The sequence below is a fragment of the Phaethon aethereus genome, assembly GCF_964289735.1.
Source record: "Phaethon aethereus genome assembly, chromosome: 1".
Classification (NCBI taxonomy): Eukaryota; Metazoa; Chordata; class Aves; order Phaethontiformes; family Phaethontidae; genus Phaethon; species Phaethon aethereus.
Window position 1 is genome coordinate 189,022,354 of NC_138575.1, and position 21,235 is coordinate 189,043,588.

Below are 21,235 nucleotides of genomic sequence, written 5' to 3' on the forward strand. Positions count from 1 at the left end.
GTGATTTATCAACATTGTATGCTTTATTGAAAGTTGACAAGTGCAACAGTTAAATACATCGACGTGTTACAACTGTTTAGAGAACATGCACAAAAACATATGCATACTACTATACAGATCATATGCAAAAAATCCATACTGGGAAACCCAAATATATATTTTTTTAAATTCTTTGCTAGCAGGGTTTGGTAATTTTTGGAGTGTTTTTTCCTGTCTTGAACCAAACTACAATGAACAAAGATTTACTTCAAGATAATCAGCAGCCAGGGAACTTCAGAAGTTACACAAACAGCATAAATCTGCCAAATTCTGAACAGTTGCGTAGGTGCATTCTTATTTATGTAGCATTAAAAAAAAAAAACCAAAACAAAACAGCTTTCCAAACTTCTTCAGATCAGCCAAGGAAACAACTAAACTTCAATCTGTACAACCTAAATAGTTACAGTTTTCTATTTTACAAATTAATTACACTAAATACACAAATATACAGTAGGCAAATAACCTTCATTGTAATTATCCTATGACCCAACTGTACGTCACCTACCTGCTTTCTATATATAATATAGCTTTATGCACCTGTCCACTGCTTCAGAAAACGGTGCAAGTATTTGCACTTAAGGTATCAGGTGACGACTAAGTGTTAAACACTGAATTTACCTTTCTCCCTCTTCCTCTTAAGATCCTATGCACCAGTCCTCACTTTGGAACCCCAGTGCACTATGGGGGATTGAGCCATCACTTTTTGCTCCAGTCTATTTCTTCATTATTTCCAAGTTAAAAAAGCACTTGTATCAGTTATATCACTGGATGAGCGGAAGATTTAAAAATAAACCAAAAAAATTCAGGCATGCAGCTTTGTTTCTCAGCCACTTGCAGAAGCTGCTCAAGTCCCCAGTGTACTTGTGCTAATTCTCTGGAAGAAGTTTATTTTATTCAATCAACCTAAGAACAAAGACTCCTTCAAGCCAAAGGGGGAAGGGAAGGAAGAGAGAGACAGATGAGTGCGTAATACAGGGAGGGGGAGAAGCCTCTCCTGATGTGTGCAGAGCATGGAGTCCTCAGTCTGGGCTGCAACGTGCATTGAAATGGATGTGGCTGTGGCAGATTCCCACTAGTCCTTCTTGCTCTGAGCAGTCCAGAGGCCAGCGATCACGATGGCAACAACATCTTGAACTACGCTGAAGGCCCTGACCCCTGTGATGCTGGCTGAGCAGGCTGCTGTGTTGTCCCTTGTGACTGGGAAGAGGAAGGTGGGGAACCAGTCTGCAGCTGTGCTTGGAACTGGGCAAGCTGCTCTGGGCTGGCAAGTGTTTTTAGCAGAGTGTTTTCTTGCTCCAGCTGGGAGTTCTTCTCTATCAGCTCTTTGATTTGCTCTTTGAGGACCTCCACTTCCTCCCTTACCGCATACATTAAGTGACTCTTTACCAGATCCTGAAAGGCAGAAGAGAGCATGTGCGTTAGAAAAGCAGCCCAGGGCCAGCGCAGGCTCCCACCCAGCTCAGCTAGAGATGCAGCGGATCCACCTACACGCAGAGCCAGCACGACCCGCTCGGGCGTAGACCATCCCAGCGGGATGCCCGCGGGGCCAGCAGACCTCCGGCGCTGGTACTCGGGGCGGGTAAAGTTCACCCTCCCAGGGACCACGACGTGACACAGCTCGGCCCCCTGGCCAGGGACCGGGACCAAGCGGCCCCGCCGCACACGTGCGGCCCGGCGGCAGGCAGTGGGCCCCGCCCCCCGCCGCCAGGCCCCGCCCCCCCGCGCACCGGCTGCAGCCAGTTCTGGGCGCAGGTTGCCGCATTTCCCTCCCTCCCGCCGGCCCTGCGCGGCCGCGGGTGACGTCAGAGCGCGCCCCGGCCAATCAGCGACCGAGTTATTTATAGCCCGGAGTTAAAGGCTCGGAGTTTGCCTAGCAACAGTGGGCAGAGGCTCCCGTGAGAACGGCGCCCGGCTCCGCTCCGCTAACAAAGGGCGGCCGGGTCCCAGGCGCAGCGCGGCGGGACCGCGCCGGGGGCAGGGCCCGCGGCGGCGCCCGGGAGGGGGGAGGCATCGGCGACTGTGGGCACCGCCAGGCCCGTGCCGGGAGCGGCGGCGGAGGATGCCGCGGCGGCAGCCCGCGGGGCGATGCGCCCATGGGGCACGGGTGGCGCGCAGCGGGGCGCGCTGGGAGGAGAATTAAAAACAAACAAACAAAAAAATGGAAGTGAAAAGCACCCCCAAACGTACAGCCCGGGGGGCGGGGAGGGGAACGCAAGAAAAATGGGGGGAACCCGCTTTCTGCCCCAGCAGCGCCCCTCCCCCGCCGCACGGAGCCGGATCAATCGTTCGGGGAGGCAGGAGCCAAAAGCGATGCCGTCACCGAGAGAGAAACGTGCGCATTCCTCCCCGCAGGAAGCCTTTGACCGATACAACAACAATTACGAAAAAAAAAAAAAATCAGCCCCCCAAAGCCAAACCCGTGCCTTCCCCTCCCTCCCTGGCCCCGCTGCAGAAACGCCGCGGCGCAGGGGTTAACCACCGCCCGCCGCATCCCGATATTGTTTACCGCTTTAAACACGAACAAGGTTTTATGCCCCAACCGGTACGTACCATCGCTTGCTCGATTTTGTTGTCGATAGCTACCACACTTGCACCAGAGGAGCTGCAAAAGAGAAAGAAGGGAGGGGGAATACAACATTAGCAGCGGCTGAATTATTTACGAGACGAGAGACGCGGGCAGCGGTAGCCAGTTGGCTGAGAAAGTCATCCTCACGCTGCCCTGCCGCCGCCGCCGCCTCACCGGGATGCTCCAATGCAGCAAACCAACCTGTGAAGCCGCCCCGAACCCCCCGCCCGCAGCCGGATCAGATATCCCAACATTTCCCCCCCCCAGCAGATCACAAAGATGGAGCTTAATTGCGGGCTGCGACAGAAGCGCTCCGCGCCGGGGACGGCATCCCCCCCCCGGGGGAGAGGCGAGGCGGGCGCCCGGTGCCGCCGCTGCGGCTCCCCCGGACAAAGGAGCCAGGCCGGCGTTCACCTGCCCCGCTACCGTCGCGCCGGCAGAGCGCCTCGGACACAACACTTATTTACCTACTGTCGAGCCTCAGGGATGAGTTGTCGGTGCCCAGCAAGGACGATAAGAAAGAAATCGAGAAGTGTCTTAGTTGATAAACTCCTAGATCCATTGCCACCGGTCTAGCAACATTGGGCATTCATGCAATCGCGGCCAGAAACGCTTCCCGGAGAAATCAGGCCTCCCTTTTTGCGGGCGCGGTGTGCGGGCGGCGGGACCCTGCGGGGCGCTGGGCTGCGCTCGGCCAGCTCCGAGGTCAGCGCTCCGCCGCGCCGTACAAAACCGGCCCCTCCCGCCCCCCATCACTTATGCGGCGCCGCCGCTGCCCATTGGCTGCGCCGCCGCCCGGGCCCCGCCCCCGCATCTTATTAGCGGCGCCCCCCCCGCCCCCCCCCCGGCGCGCAGACCCCCGGCCCGGCAGCACCTTTCTGCCCGCCCGGCAGCGCCCACGCGGGACGACTCCGCACGCGGGGGGGTGGGGGGGGGGGGGGTGCAGACTCTGCTCCCCCCCCGTGAAACCCTGACAGAGGCGCGGGTGCCGGAACGCGGCTCACCGTGCCGATTTCCACCCGCAATGAACAGAGGGAGAATTTAAAAAAAAAAAAAAAAAGAGAAGATTATGATGATAATAATAATAATAGTAACTGCAGGAGCTCGGGAGCGGCGGGGAAGCCCAGCGCGGCCCGGCGGGAGCGCGGCCACGCTGCCGAGGGGCCGCCCGTGGCCGCGCCGACACCGCCACCTATCGGCCCGCGCCCCACACTGCCGCAGCCCCGCGCAGCCCCACATACAAAACTGTCTCAGACTCCTACGGGTCTGCTAGAGCAGCAACGATCCCTCTTTATCCCTCACGCAGGCCTTTTTAGCCCGTAAAACCGGGAGGGAGGGGGCGGAATGCAGCCATCAGATCATCCACCGAAAGCACACGCAGCACGAACCTGTGGGTTTCTAGCAGCCAGCTATTTTTCTACAGAAACAAGGTAAATTCCTATTTGCTCATTTTCAGATTGTACCATACAGCTCTTACAGTCTTCAGAGTTGCAACACATGCATTAATAACAGGAAAAGTCTTCTCCCACCGAACAGTGGTGTTATTTCTCCATAAATGTTAGGCTCTCATGTGCCACAGAACACAACCAGTGCGGTCACGGCCAGTCCCACTGATCCTCTCTATCAAGAACAGTTTAGGAGACTCAAGGCCGCATTAGACGACCGCAAGATACTGCCACAAGAAACAGCCCACCTCTGAAAACACCATTTGCTAGACCTGCACTTCCATCAGGCATTACCATGACTTAAAGGCACAAAAATAAAGTCAAGAACCTCTTCAATCTCTATAGAAAACTTCTCCAAGAAGTAAAAATCACATCTATGTCACAGGTGTCATTCACAGAGAAGCAGGAAAGGCAGGAGGCACAGAATAATCATCTTAAAGCTAAATTTAGCACTTGCGTATCTGCATCATCCTTCTTAGTATGTTGTCCCAGTCTACTATTCTTTCATTCAGTAATGCCAGCAGAGTAGTACAAATTAATCCTATACACAAGAGAGGTCACATTTAAGAATAAGAGTTCCTCATAGCTGCCTTGCCGGTACCACATACAACGCACACCCCACAAGGGCACAGCTCTTGTCTCGCCCTTTGGGTACCTGGGGAAGCTGTGCAGAATGGTGCCTGAGAGGCTGAAAATTAAAGGAAAACAACCTTGCCTGTATTGACTTGCAAATTTAATAGCAAGTAAATTAGAAGCAACACATTAAAACATATGCATCAGACTCCAGCTTCCCACCTCCTGACAACCACCAGCAAACATACATTGTATGTACACTTCAACTAACCGCTTTCTTTGTGGAGGTTACTGCACATGATGGTACTTACCGTATTCAGTGATCAAACGAGCCCTTTAATAAACAGCTCCAAAAGCACATCATCTGTACTGGAATCTGTATCAACATCTGTCCTAGACTTGATCTAAATTAATGTTTTATGAAGGGTTGGCCTGTGAAAATCAGTAATGTCTCAAATGACTCCTCGCCCACCGCAGTTACTCAGGACATTAGAATTAATAAAATTGCAGCTGGACACAAAGCTCAGGGGCAATCTTGGTCCCATGAAGCTCTTAATCAGAAAAGGGCTTATCAGGTGTAAAAAGGGAGAAGTCCTACCTCTGCTAATTAGGTCCTTATTAAATAACTCGCTTAAGATAACATACCTGAACAGCCATGCCCTTGAAATGCCCGCTTTGCTGTTGCAGGACAGACAGCAAACATTTGTATATATTTTCATTTGTACATGAAAAATAAAGTCATGGATGCATTCCAGGATTATTATTGGTGCTGCCATAATGATAATTATTAAATGCTATCATTCCACTTATGACTGAAAAATGATGCGATTCTCAAGACTAAATTAGCAATAACTAATATTGCCCTTTTTAATCTATATTAATATATCTTCATGAAGTACAGATACACATACCATCCTAAATCCAATTCCCACTAAACTCATCAACCATCTTCCATTAACTTCATTGGGCTTTTAGCAAATTCCTTCATTAATTTTTAGACACCTACAAGCTGAGTTGTGATTCAATAGAAAGCTGTCAGCTGTGTAAGTAGGACTGCATATTAATATGCATGTTCTGCTTTGCCCACCCTATAAAAAAGCAAACCATAAGTATCCCTTTATGGCTAAGAAAGCTCTGAGCTCTCAGATCATCTAGGAAAAAAACCACAGGACATGTACTACTCTCATCCCCAAAATTGGGCAGAGGGGAGCACCACTAATCTCCGATGTTCTCGCCTCAACACCCTGTTGACACCCTGCCTGACAAGGACAGAGACTGCACTCCATATTTAAATTTGGGGTTTTGTTATTGCTTTTTTATAATTCATATCATTTATGAAATAAAACAACCCATGGAAGAGCTAAGGAAAATAATCCTCTAAACTCCCTTTCCCCTTCCTTGCTCACAGCTTTGTCTGCCCTCCTGCCTCCTCCACCATGACACTCAACATGTGCTTCACTCAGATTATGTTGTTTTGACTCACTCACCCTCCTTTGCAGTACTAAACTACCGTGTTACTCAAAACCTTCTAACCGTCTCTTTTAACACCTCATTAACAGATACTACATGACATCGGGCTCCTGCAAAAGCTTCCAATTTTACATTCCTGGGAGCAGAGGTGAGAAAGGCTGCAGAATTCCTCAATCTGTGCAAAGCCGCTCTGGGTCTGCACTGGCCTCGACCAATTCATGTCTCCGTTATCCCTGGATACGCAACGAGGGACATTGTGGAGAGTCCCCTCGCACGGAGGACCACAGGCTTTGGAAGCCTGCATGTCTGTGGAGCACCCCAGGTGTTCACAAACTGCATAAATTAATAGAAAAAGATCCGAGATGGGTTACTGAGAAACAACCAGGGCAGAATAGCACCAGCATCTTTCATCCTGAAATAAATTAACTGCTTAAGTTGCAACATACACAGTAGTCAAAAGACTTTTTAGCACACTTCACCTTTTGTAGTGTTTCAGTTCTTAAACAGTTTCTCACAGTAAATAGTTTCCTCTTGTCTCAATTTAATCATGCTAAGCACTTGAAAAGAGTGCTTTTCATCTTAAGCATATAATGAGGTAAGATGCAGCACAGAATCATTTTGTCTCTGTGCAAGCCTGGTTTGGTATATTTCTGCATGCATGTTAAAAAATTATTTCACTTAGAAGATTTATCTTTCAAGTACCTTGTAAATGTATGCTCCCTTTAGATGCCAACATTACAAGCCCTAGACACGTGCCTCCTAAAGTTGAAATAAATCCAGTCTTTTGACTATGTTGCAAAGACCACACCAGAAACCATATTAGAAAATGGCAATTTGTCACAGCACACTTTCATCTTACAGTATACACAGGCTCTGATCCTGTGGACTTCAACTACAATTTTCAACTACAAAATAAAACTATTGAAGAGGTTAAAAAAATAATTTGTTAATTACTCAAGAAAAAACTACAGCAATTAGATTATACGTGACATCTGACTTTACACAGTTCACGGCGTCTAAAGATAGTCAATAAACAGCAAAGTACCATTCTGCCTTAGAAGTCATAAATTGAAAGCTATTTCTGTATTGACAGCAACTCCCTCCCAGTATCAAACTTACGCAAAATTACTCCAAGCTAACAACCTAAAGAGGAAACTCTGGATGCAGTTGACATCAAGGAATAAGGGATTATTTATTTCTGTAGGCCATGGTTGTTTTTCTTCATCTCAGTATAGGTACAAGGTAGGCTGGAGAAGCTGCCCAATGAATTTTTTTCCCCCCACAGCAAGTCATAATTATTTTATTAAGATACTAAGGACCAAAAAAAAAAAAAAAATTATCACATTCAGATAGTCTAAATAAAGATCAAAATCTCAACCAACTTCCTTTTCCAGTCCCAAACCTGTAGCTAGGATCTTGATTTAAAGAAACCAAGCCATTGAAAATTTACTGCTCAGCTCAAGGCAAATGTGTATTTTGTTTCTAGTTTGAATTTGGCAGATTTCAATTTACGTACCTCTGCTAAATTGAAGAACCTCTTGCTAACAGATATTACTCATCAGTTTTCCTAAAATGTGTGCTTTTCCTCCACCACAGTAAAGTTATTTGCACCTATAATTTGGTTTGCTAGGAATTGGGGTTTAGTTCTATGAAAAACAGACAAAAGGGAAAGCTATGCAAGATGCTAGTGAAATGAAGTACTGTAGTTGTAAATCTTTTTTTTCCAGATGTGCAAAGCATAACTAAATAAATATTCAGCAGAAAGAATACATACTCCCTACTGGGGTTCTGGAAATAACATGACAGTATTTCTAATCTTAATGCATACACAGAAGTATCATGCTGTGCGCTCTGCACAGGAGACAGAAAGCTGCATTTAAAAGCAAGAAGATAACCACTTAAGATCAAAAGATGAACAAGGAACGGTTCTCACTCGCTCCTCTGAGGATATCCTCTTTCTCTTTTATAGGCAACTAATTGCTAAGTCAACCCCAGTTGTTTTTGATGAGAATTATAATGATTCTACCAATTTTACTGTTGACAAAACAAAACATTAAGGTCTGTATCAAGTACCTGGATATAGACAAAAACAGAGATAATCCAGCCTCTGCTGGTCACAGAGAACTCTGCAAGGAAGTATGTGCCATCTCCAAGCAAGTTTGATGCTTGGAGAGGGACATGTGGCATCATCCCCTTTCCCATGATCATCCATAGATGACCATTTAGCAATACGTTTGGGATGAAGGTCCCTGTTCTGCGCACATCCATGGAGTTTCAAAGTCTTCTCACAGAGTCAGGTGAGGTCTATCATAACTCAAAACCTGAAATTCCATCCAGATGCTACCCCACCTAATTTAAAGAATTAGACATTTGCAGTAACATCTAGTTTGGGAATCACAGGTTTCCCTAATTTCATATCCAAACTTAAAATATGTACAGGTAAAATACTTCATTAGAAGTGAAAGCCCTCCTCAATATCCTGTAACTACCCTTGACCAAGGACTGCAAGTGGGAAAAGATCCATCAACTGTGTTAAGCATCCTGAAAGTTTTAAGTGAGACATCTGAGCCAGGGATCTATTTTCTTACCTCCAGAATGCTGCACACAACATCACTCAGCATGTTGTCACTATCCCCAGGATGGAAGGGGAGAAAAAAAGTTTAGTGCCATAAAGCAGCATATGTAGAAAAGTGATAAAATGTTAACAGTCTTTAAGTTTCACTACCCAAAGGATGGAGCTGAAATGTGTTTCTCCTTTATATGATATTTGGTTTAAATAATTTTAGATTTAACCATAAAGAGTGTTCTATTCCCGGTCTTACGCGTAGCTTTCATGTGCAATGCTTTTCTCAAAGCCAAGGAGAACACATCGGAATAAAAACCACTTACACTAGCATTTTAACCCATTTGTTCTAACTGTACAACAGATTTTTCAACCATGTACTCCAAAATTAAATGAAGAGCAGAGCAAAGAGTCACTGGAGCATTTCAAGTTACACCTAACACAACAAAAGAAACATAGCCACTATAGGAAGTGGTTTGGCACAGTGACAGGAAGAGCATTTGAAAAGCTAAAGCTCTCTGTATTGAACAGCATTTCTGACCCAGGGGGCCAGAGCCCAGGAGGGACACCAGGGCAGTGGTTGGCACCCACCCACCCCACCCTACCTTGATAGCACACAGAAGGATTTAGTCACCAAATTAAAAATGAGCCAATTTTACATGTCCCTAAGAAGTGTCATCTTTTATTATTTTCTTTAAACACTTAATATCTTCTATTTCCTTAAGGCTGTGAAAAAGTCACAGCAAGTCACATGAAGTAGGAATACCACATCTTACTGACTGGTGCTAACTGTGGAAGGAGGGGGTGGAGGACCTTAAGTCTCTCCATTTCCCCTGTCCCCAGTCCCCTAAAAAGCCTTATGCGCATTACGCTTTTTTTTGGTCTTTTTTAACCACTGAATCCCTCCCTTCCTCTTTTCCCACCTCCTCCTCTTTTTCTGATTGTTCCTCTTGAAACTATATTGAAAAATCTTGGATCAGCTAATAGTTTAGTTATGCTTATTAAGAAATTATTTATGTGGCATAACAGCTGGCCTACACTTCTCACTGAGTATTGTTTTCCCTTTGATGGCCACTTTTCAATTCAACATTTGAAATTAAATCTGTATTTCCCACAGAAATATATCACAGTAGAAGCCAACTCAAAGTTGCTAGGAACAAAGCCAAAATCCCTGCCCTTAACCAGCGTTGTCCTACGGTCTTCAGGAAGTTTGGAATGAAGTTCCTTACTCCAGCTTCTGCAGAAATTATTAAAAACAGGCAATAATGATTAAAGGAGAAAAATACGGAGACAAAACATAAGGTAAGACCACATTGTGGCAATGGAGCACCTGGGACCTGGAATCCAATCTGCTGTGAATGAGGATGAAGGTCCACCAACTGCTCGGCTGTTGACATGGCAGATCACTCATTACCACCCTGCTGTGCAGAACCATTTTTAAGGCCATTCTGTTAAATAAAGCCCCAAAACCGCAACTTGGTTACTAGAATGAAGACAATAAGGTGAGAGTTTGATGCCACTTTTCTTCTTGGCAAATAGGCTAAGATTACAGACCTCTATCCAGTTGTCCATTCACACTCCCACAATTTCAGTCCTTTTGCAATCACGGGCAAAGGGTTTCATACGTATTAGCAGTATCAATGAACAAGCAGGTGAATGGCTTTCAGGTTAACTCCCCTGGCTCTCATGCGGGTATATTACACAAATTTGTAGTTTATTTTCTATTTCCTGATTTCTGAGTGGTCAAAACACTATTTCAGTTGTGCCTTCTTTTGGTGATTTCCTAAAAAATTTAGAGAAAATTCAAGACCTGCTGTTCCATCCAAGTAGAAGTGCACTTTAACATGCTGAATTCACTTTAATGTATTTAAAGGTATTTTTATACCTGAATGGAAAAACTTTCATTTACAGAAATCAAACCCCATGTATCTCCACCCATTAAGGAAGCATGAGGGGGATTTTCCAGAAACATGTAAGAATGTGACCTGATTTACCAGATTTATTGCAGTGTGGTGTATCCCAAAGTCTTGATCCCCTTTATCAACCACGAAGTTGGGCATTTGCTAGATGATTTGCTGCCCAGCCTTTGTTTCCCCCCCACCTTCCTATGGCAACGAGGATATGAGAGGAATCTGACATATGCCTGTGCTTCTGCTCAGTACAGCGTTGAGCAACAGGTACAGCTAGCCCCTGGAGTGGGAAAGTACTCCCAGGCTTCTTAATCCAGACACAGCTTCAGTGACTTAAGAGACACAAATACTGCTGACTCACGATCACAGAAATCCCAACAGAGTATCTCCAAGTAAAAAACATTTAAGCTTTCCTTGCTGAAGGAATAAATGGTAAAGAAATACTGGTTAGAAATAGAATGCAAGATACCTGGGAAAGTATGTAAGACTACGAAATGAGGTGTGCTTAAAAATGACTTTAAAATTACCTAAAGACGGACAAACAGATATTTTAATCTGACCTGATTGTGCCTTACGGCTTTAGAGATGCATTACCCACTTCAGCACAACACTTCATTCCCGTAATCCTGATACATTGCAAACTAAGGAGAACAGTCAGAACACAGATGTGCCAGCTCAGCATATTTAGAACATGTCCCTGGAGCACCTTCTATGCCAGAGACTGCAAACGTCTGGCATAGGTCCATATTGTCTGCAGAAGGCCTGCATATCCTTAAGTCCTGGTTCTCCTTCAAGTGGGATTCAGCCTTCCTCAGTACCCTACTGCTCCTCTAAAGGAACCCCAGGCAGTAGAAAGCCTCCTTTTCCCACAGGGCTGCATCTTCTAGCTTATGAACAGCAAGTACCTCAAGACTGTGGGATCTACGGTGGCCACGTGGGGCAGACACCACTGACATTTAGCCACCCTTGGGACAGACATTCTGCAAACAGCAGAAGATATACTCTTAATCTTTTAATACATAACTTGTGAAGGAAAGATTACAGCATATTATTTCATACCTATTCAATATCTGGGTAACCGTCTTTATGCAGAGTTGGCTAAATTTGTGAGTGGCATTCTGTTTATGAAGTAGTCTTGTCCCCTCCCTAATACTGCTGATGTCTGTTTTCTGGTGGATGTCCACCTAAAATGTTTCACTAGCTGTTCCCAAGAGTCTTTTGTAGAAAACAAGGTCTGAGCTCATGTCTATACTGTGTCAGGCACCTAACACTTCTTGAAAACAATTACCTCATCCTCCAGAAACCATTATCGTTGACACCTTGAACCTTTGTGGTCTAAAAACTCAAAACAAAACAAAACCCCCACAAAAACACAAAACCCAACTAACTCCAGTATCAGAAGTCTGAGATGAGTAACCCATTTAGTAACGCATGGGAGTCCAACACAGCTCCCAGGTATGTTTCCTCATTCTCATGTGAGGTGTTAGCCCAGGTGCCCAGTGGCCACTCTCCTACAGCAAAGTGGTGAGCTGCCGTCAAGTTTTAGGAAGGAGAGAAAAGCCCTGCTGCGATACAGGATTTAAAGCCCCTCTTCCAGATTTAGCGGTGGAGCCAGGAAACCACGGCTGCAGTGTCCCACCGAGCAAAGGATAAGTCACCTCTTACAAAAACAACCCTCGGCAGCCTCCCATCTGGGGAGGCATGGCCTGTTCCCACACAAGGTACTGAACAGGGGAATTCCTTCCTGACTCTTCCTGGCGACTACTAATTGCTAGAGGCCCTGGGCAGGTAAACCGTAACATCAATCAGCAGTTCGAGTACAAGCAATCCTGACAGCTATAAACAAAAATATTTGTAAATGAATGTTTGAGTCACCAGGTAGCACTGGTGCAACTGAGATAGGCTCCTGCCTTGCATTAGTTTGCCCAAACCTGTTTTTCAGCCCCATTTCTGAAGAACCCGGCAATCTAAAACAAGCTGTTGATAAACTGCAATGGGTAGAAAAGAAGTATTGAACCTATTCAGAAGTTGGGGTTGGGGCAATTTACTTATACTGACAGACTGAAAGATGTCAAGGTACTTGAAAGGATCCTTGAAATCCTTGTAAGGACTGAGACTTGATTTAACTTGAGTGAAAAGTTACCTTTAAATAGAGAAAACACTAGGTTTCAGGGGCTGTCAGATTTTAATTTTTCATATTAGAGTGCATCTGTTAATATTTAGCTAATGATGAATTAAAGCCTGCCTTTTTAAAACAGTAAGGAGGACTAGATCGTAACTATAGCGGGCTTCCTATCCCTTGATACCACCAGATAAGAGACTAAATGCCCTTCACTAAGGTATGCTTTAAACAAACTAAAGTTATTGAAGTTCAGATAGGGATGACCTAAATATAATAGCGCAAGAGACAACAGTTTTTTGTCCCTGCCTTCACTATTTGTGTATTTTAACCAACTACAGCCCACCTTAACCATCCCAAGAGTTAGCAGGGGCACCCAGCACTCCCTTCTTCCAGCTACTGCCATAACCAGAGGCTGAAGCACCTTCTGACTTCCTGCCGCCCCACGCTCACATCTTCTGCTTTTCCAGCCAAGTTTCAAAAAGAAATATGAAGAATGACGCAACACCATTTGTTCAGTACAAATAGAGAGGTGCTGATATACACTGGATCTCAAGTGGACACAGCCACCTGTCTGCAGTCTGCCCTACAAGAGAAGTAGGTGCTTCTGAACACCCGTATAATCGCCATTTCAGGCTGCCTAGTGCTAGACAGCTCTCCAGTGGCACAAAAACACAGAATCACAGAATCTTTGGGTTGGAGGGGACCTTTAAAGATCATCTAGTCCACTCCCCCTGCAAGAAGCAGGGACATCTTCAACTACAGCAGGTTGCTCAGAGCCCCATCCAACCTGACCTTGAATGTTTCCAGGGATGGGGCATCTACCACCTCTCTGGGCAACCTGTGTCAGTGGTTCACCACTCTCATTGGGAAAAATTGCTTCCTTATACCTAGTTTAAATATTAGGGATCACTTTTGCAAAGCACCTTGGTGGAGCTCCAGTGCCTGAACTCTAGATCTTGGACTTCAATCTGTGAGGCAAAACTTAAAATGAAAAAGTATTAAGTACTTAAATTTATTAAGAGTAAAAGCCCTTCTCAGTATGCTGTAAACTGCCCTTGACCAAGGACTACAAGTGGAAAAAGATCCACCAGCTGTGTCAGTATCCTGAAAGTTTTAAATGAGATGCCTGACCTGGAAATCATTCCTCTTTCCTCCAGAAAGCTGCACACAACTGCACTCTCCTAACAGATTCTGGGTCTAACCCAGAGAAAGCCAAATGCTCCTTTGGATTTGGCCCACACATTCAGGAGGGTCAGTTTTGGAAAGAAACTATAACCATACGCAACACCAACCAAGAACAGCTGCAGGAGAAGTTTCTCCTTCGTTTGCAATTTATGGTGACATGACAGCCAGCCAGCTTTAATTCACACAAAAACAACTAGAGCAAAACCAGCATTTCTGCAAGAGAAACCAGAGGAAACAAAAGCAAATGAGAAGTAAACAGGAAGTAACATGCTAAATAAGAATACAAGAGAAATCATCCAAATTTTCTACAGTGTCAACAGATGCAGATTTTGGTTTATGAGCGGAGGTGCTACATCATGCTCCTATGCGTATCAGTAAAAATCAGTTAGAGCAAAACCTCTGAATAATGCAGAAAGGTTAAAGAAAATCACACGTATATTCTACCACACTTTTTTCATTATATATTTTGTGGAATAGTTCATGGTAGGAGACAATCTTCTCAGTACTGCCTTTCTTGTTCAGTATTATACAGTGACACAGGGCATTGCTGTATACACACGCTGCTTGAGCATAACACACCTGTTGTCATTATATTCCAATTGCTATTGTAGAATATTGCCATTACACTGGTTCCTTAGGCATTCAGATGAATTAATTTACTGTAATTTTTAACATTCATTTGAAAGTTCAGCATGTTTTCAGAAACTGTTGACTGCTGAAGAAATTAAATACTAGTTTTTTTAAAAAGTTTTCTATGTATAAAATTACATTCTTTAAAGAGGCACCATTCACAGAGGAGAGCTATTCTCCACAGGCATTACCTCAAACATAACATGACAAGACTATCAAGTGAAATGATCGGTATTTGTCAAAATTTGTATAAGAGCAAGGTTTTTCAATTTTAAGGGTGTGGCATAACAAAAGCACCAGTTCAGACATCAGAAGTTATGAAGAACACATTCTGTGCTCCCTCCCACAGAAGGGTATTGGCTTTCTGTACACAAAATAGCGCTGCAACATGAAGAATCGGGGCACTTATACTTCCCCCCCACTGCCATATATTTTTAACTCAGTAAAATGATTCTTCCTATTCACCAAGTTACTTGGTATTTCTTCTAAACACTAGAAAGGAACCAGATCAAAATCATGTATTTCGTGTTTCACTGTTTGTATGGAAAAGGAGGTTAATAAATGTAACTTGCAGAAAACTAAGCTGTACTTCAATGCCTCTCCAAACATTTAACAAGACTGATTAACTAAACTTTTCTTTGAACATGTGACAAGACAGAAGATAGCACATACTATGTACGAAAAAATATTTAAAATGAACTTGTTTGATTGTTAAGTTTCAAATCATGTTAAAATTCTTATTTTTCGTTTAGCATTACGTCACTTAAGATTTGGAATAATTGGAATAACTTTTTTTTTTTTAAGAGGAAAGAAAAGTACTGTAATGGCAAACATTTTATAATATGGATTATTTTAAATATTGCAGTAAAGATTAAGACATGTAGATTTTCAGTGAATAAACAAATGACTCTGCGTGACACAGTGCTCGCAACCAGTACAATACTCCTAGCTTGAAATAGTTTGAAATTGTTTTACCAAGTGCCAAGCACTTTGGTTTAGGAGAAGCTTTAAGTACTTGCTCAAAATAGCTTAAGAAACCATTTTAAAAAAGCAGAAGACAAGTAAATCAAGCATCTAAAAATTAAAAACTCTGTAAATACCTCTTTAGATGCTGTTCCAGTTCTAAGAATAATACTTTCATGGTTACCCGGTGAGAGCCTTGTTTCTGGAGAAGTATCACTTGCATTGATGTATCTATTTAGTACCCGCTGACTAGTTTCCCCCAGATGGAGGGTCGGAAGAAATACCTCTCGGTCCTTGGCAGCCTTAAGATTAGCATTAGCATTCCACTATGAACCACGGGTCCTGAACTCCACAGCACTTTTAAGAATCACAAAGACTCGCCCGTTAAAGATTATCCACTTGCTTCTATTCAAAGTTTGTCGAGTTTAATAGTGGTTGGTCATGATCAACAAAAACAAGAAGGGCAAATGCTGACGACACTACAGATCCTGAGATCACATGGTGTTCTGTTACATAAAGCATCAAGAGAGATTAAATCTTCACGATTAGGTTTTCAAATCTCAAACAAATGCATCTTCTTTCAGCAGTGCCAAATTCGCCAACTCTCAAGCTGATTGAGCCTGCTCCCACTTTTTGTAAAGCACATGTTAATCGCTACAGGTAGCTAATTCTGCTTAGAGAAAGGCAGCTGAGTTGTACTGTTTCTCAAATCAAAGTTCTAGTGCTTAATGGCAACCGTAATTAGACACAAAACCGACAGGACCCAGTTTGCCAAAAAATATTTTACACAGACAAATCCTATCCCTGACTGCTATTATAACAAGAACCGGTGATGAGAGTTAGACATGCATCTGGTTAGTCTTCTGCAGACCAGAGATAACAACATCATGTATCAATCCAAAATTCAATCAAATATTGCATCTTCTTCCTCATAGAAACACAGATCACCATAAGGAATTTTTAGTCTGGTGTGGTACATCTATACCATGTAACTATGAGCTTACTTGCATAGATACCGTTATCCATATAAAAAAAGGGGGGGGATGATTTGTAGAAGGAAGGGGACTTTGAACAGGCTTTCAAGTAACAGTCAGCTAGGAACAAAGGGAACCATTATAGCAGCTAACAACTATTAAGATGAGGAAGTTTGACCCAGTATTATTGAATAACTTCAATAGTCAAGATGAAATATTACTTATAGCAAAGAGTCTTGCTTATTTTAAAGAGCTGAAGCATCAAGCTGACTAGAGAAATGCTCAAAACCAATTCCAGAAAGCTGAACCAAGACAGAAATTATAATTTGAGTGGCATCCTTGCGTATCCTTTCATAGTCAGAGACTTAGTACAATAATAATACCTAATGAATCCTACTGGTAACATTATCTATCACATATCCTACAAACTCCCTTGGCCATTCTATAAACTACACAGCCGACCCGTGGCAGTCAGGCTCAGCTGAGTCCATATCCCACAGAATTGCACCAATAGAGCTGATGGCTTTGGATTTTAAGCTGCCCTTCTCCTAACCCTCTTTAACATCCTTCTTGCCATCTCTGTTGCCTGTACTCCCCTCTGTAAAGCTGCACAGTTGACATCACAGCTGACATCAGCCAGGAAGACAATCTTTCTCTGTAACTGTTGTGCATGCAGTACTTGCACTGGTCACAGCTGTTTTCCATGATGCTTGAAACAATGAATACACATATGTTGGGGTGGGAAAGGGATGAAAGCAGTGACATTCACCTTTCCCATGGAGAGTCTTTACTTTCTCCTTTCCTATTCCAAGATGCCCTCTGAACAGGAGCTCCATCACACTAGGGCAGTGTCAAGACAGTTAAAAACCAGGGTCCAGTAAGTTGTGCACATCTGACCAATACATCGCTCAGCTCCAACACTGCTCTGACTCAAATCTGGGTTTCCTTTACAGCCAGGAAGTAGATGACATGGGGGGTGGGGGAATCAATTTCTTAAGACACACAAATTTAAGCACTGACTGTAGTTCATGAAAGATAAATGACTAACTGTACTATCAACTCATGCCCACTCACAAATAAAAAGATACTGTAAAACCACTTATCTTTCCAGCATCCTCCTCATCAGATTACACTAAAATCCTTGTAATTTGCTCTGCTTAAAAGAAGTTGTGTCAGAGTCAGTTTGAAAGTGAAAGGCAAATACATATGTGTGTGTGTGTATATATATGTATGTATGTATGATGCAGGAGTACTGAATATATTCAGCTGCTTCATTCTGCAGAGAAGCAAGTACACTGCTGGGCCCAGGAAGAGAAGCCATAGGTAGCTCCATCTCTAGTAACACTAATTACCTTACCTCATGCTTCAGTCCCGAATCTGGTAATGACTTTACAGTAAGCCAACACTCACAGGCTTCATTTATTATGACAGTTAATTCTCCAGTTATGACAAGCAAAATGGTTTCTATACCACTGATCTAAAAGCACGTAATTCCAACTCATCACCTTTTTGTTTGGGGGTTTTGTGCCCCAGAGGAGTCTTATCAGTTCCATTTATCATCTTCATGAAAAACAGCAAAGGATTTGCTTTCTCAGTTACCAGACTAAAACCAAATTAAGTGTTATAACATAACCACTGCAGAGGCAGATATTCCAAAAACCATGATTTTTCTCTTAAACATTCCCATAAATTTGCCAATTCTGGTTATAATGCAGTCAAGTAAATATAAGTATTGCTCAGTTATGTGTAGGTCAACAACTTACAGGTAATAGAAACCACAAAGAAATTGTAAGTCAACTGGATTAACTAAGCAATGGAACATTTTTACTGCTTTGAAAAATAGCCTCTAGCTGCAACCGAAAAATGCCTGAAGTACAAGGATCTTCTTTCTTCTCCTGTCACATTCAAGAATTCAGCACCAAGCTATGCTTTCCTTCCTTTGTCCTCAACCATTCTGGCTGTTACATAAAGTGACAGATTGCGCACAGATGAATTATCACTGTGGGCACACTAGGATGTCAGATATGGGTAAGTTTTAGCACTTAACGAAACAAAAAACAACAAGATTTCATGCATGATAGCATCAGCGTACCTATGTTCCCCCCTACCCCGCCCATAGCTCTTATACCCAAAGGGGAGGAGGGAACGTACTCCAAGATACTTAACTTGTGGTATTCCTTGACAGTTTTGCTTTAAAAAAAAAATACACCAGCCCAAGTTTAGATTTACCCTGGTAAGTGAATGAGTCTGGCATTCAGCCAACAGAAGAATTTACTGTTTATGTCAGTCTGAATGAAGTGCAACACTTGAGCACGAATTCCTGAGCATGTCACGCATCACTGAGTTAGCTGCCATACCTTTGCAGGGTAAATATTTAGCAGGTTCATTTTCCACATACTATAGAGGACTAGAGAGACAGCTTAAATAATCCAGACCTTACCATAGCAAAAAGCAGAAAATAAAGTGCAAGATAACCTTTAGACAACAGACAAAAAGCCCTATGGCAACAGTGTCGATTTTGATGTGACGCAACAAGCTAAGAATACATTTTAAATTCCGATGCGCATATGAGTGCTTGACAAAGCAGAAAATATACCAGACAAACATTCAAGCTCTTCCGGAAGCTTTAAAGTTACAAACACGCAATCCTTAAGGTATTTAAGGGTTAAAAAAATTACTAAAATAGTGAGCTGAGATTGATATAAGCCACCAGTACTCAGGATTTCCAAAGCTTGTTTTGTGATTACAGCACAGTCTCCAAGACTACTGCTTCAGGGGTTCAAAAAGAACAAACATTTACATGAAGTTGCAGTGCTTATTGTTACAGGAGATGCCCCAGATACCACTTGCATCATAACTTACGGGTTTTTTTTAATGCTTTGTTCCATGCCCCCTGCATTTTAAAATCAATCTTTATAGAGTACTTTGGCAGAAAGTGTTTTGCAAGGCTGCTATTCAGTGACAGCAGCACACAAACCAGATCTGACTTCAGAAAATATTCATTAGAACTCATCAGTGAGGCGAGGCATGCTGGATTATCAAAGGAAATAAAACTGACAACGAGAAAAGGTAAAAAGCACAAAGCGCTGTACAAAGGCATCTGCACCACAATGAAAACGAAAGCACTGAAGTGAAAGACAAGTGTGTGGATGCCAAGTTGGGAAGTATCTCATTCCCAAATGCTAGCAGCAGAAATTGCTGCTGTACCTTTGCTATTGGCATATTTTGAACAGATGTAATGACGTGCAGTTAGAGAAGATAGCTTTATTTCAGTCCATCATTAAGCAACTAAAAAAGTGGGTTTTAGCTATTAACATCCTAACTGAACATCTGAGGAATATCTTATACATCCTTCATAGTCATCACCAAGCGATACGTAAGGTAAGGCTTTCAGTTACACAAAGGTACGCATTATAACTGCACAGAATTAGCCTGTTTTACACGTATATTTTCATTTTCATCTTGGTACCACTACATATAGTGCTAAAAAGCAAATCCTCCCTGTGTGAAAGATTAAGAAACACATCCAGGAAAGATCTGACTGGTTCTGAAACACCCATCTAGCCCAGGAGCCACCTCTAGGCATGGCCAGTGGCAGAGCCCTGGGGGAGAACCCAAAAAGGCAGGCAGAAAAATGCAGCTTTCCTGCAGTATCCTCCTACCTGTCAGCAACCAGCAGCTCCAGGAGTTCCTGTACAAGAAGGGATAACTTAGTGCTTAATGACCCAAGAGAATTTTCTTCCAAGAACTGGTCCAGTTGTTTTCCTTTAAAGAAATTACTCACATCATGTAGTTCTGAGCCTTTGTAAAACTCTGGATGGTTAATTCTGAGTTAATTACCCAGGAAAGAGACAGTTTCCGAACTACCAAATATGAAGCATCAACCATCCTAGCTGCTAAAGAGATGTGAATTTGAATCTCTAAAGCAGAGCTGATTTAAGAACACATTAGGAAGACTTAGAAGCCACCATAAGCATGAAGGAGCAGCTACAGGGAGTCAGTCTTCTCCAAGAATCACAGTGAGCCATCTCTAAGTGTGCTTTACATTCCACTACCTGGAAGTCACTGAACTTCTAGCATTTAATCACACACACACACACACACACAAATGTCCTCAAAGTGTATTCAAGCTGTGGAACTATGTTAGTATGGGGACAAAGAAAAACATCAAAAACAAAGAAACACATTTAAAAAGGGGCAGGGGGGAGAGAAATAATTAAGACCATTGGTACTGAATATGTATTGTCAATTAGAGTATTTACTGGTTAGTGCTTTTTGTATTGTGGAGATAAGTAGCATCAGATTAAGCCTACAGGAGACAAGCCTAGTATCTGTTCTACTTCTACAGGTAAGGAACCTCTTTACCCTGGCTGTGCTAGGTTATCCTGGCCTAAAGCAAGCACTCCTTTCCTTCGCTGTAGCACCTGTGAAATCCAAACCAGCAGAGCCTCTGATTAACAAGGAGCCCGATTAACATGGACACAGCACAATAACAGCAGCTCAGCATTTTTTTGCTGCAAGGGATTGTCAATTTATTTTGCATGTTACACCAACTGAACACAAAATTACTAATGAAGTATTTACAGACAATCAGCTAGACTGGAGGGGAAGAAACCCACCCACACACGTGTGTTTGGTTGTATTGGAGTTTTTTTTTAACCTATGCATACAAGAGAAAACTTTAGAGTACTATGAAGTTGCTAGTCATACAATCCTTGAAACAGAGCCTCATGGTTAAGGGTAAATTAGTTTCAACAGACAAATGCAGCACAAACCAAGACTCAAGCCTTCCTCT

General features: G+C 43.2%; 1 protein-coding gene across 2 annotated transcripts in view; it reads right to left on the reverse strand.

Annotated features, from left to right (window-relative positions):
* Positions 1-1,173: 1,173 nt before the first annotated feature.
* TSC22D1 (TSC22 domain family member 1) overlaps positions 1,174-21,235 on the reverse strand; it is a gene marked incomplete at its 3' end in the record, with an annotated part of 92,457 nt that continues 72,395 nt past the window's right edge. Inside the window, exons 1-3 of one of the 2 annotated variants that reach the window (XM_082013900.1) lie at positions 3,073-4,230; positions 2,590-2,641; positions 1,174-1,431 (exon numbers count right to left, since the gene is read on the reverse strand). In XM_082013900.1, the coding sequence (XP_081870026.1) occupies positions 1,174-1,431; positions 2,590-2,641; positions 3,073-3,194 (432 nt within the window). In that variant the 5' untranslated portion in view covers positions 3,195-4,230. Of the gene's footprint in view, positions 1,432-2,589; positions 2,642-3,072; positions 4,231-21,235 lie in introns of those variants that run through there. The other variant, XM_082013899.1, reaches the window with a different exon arrangement.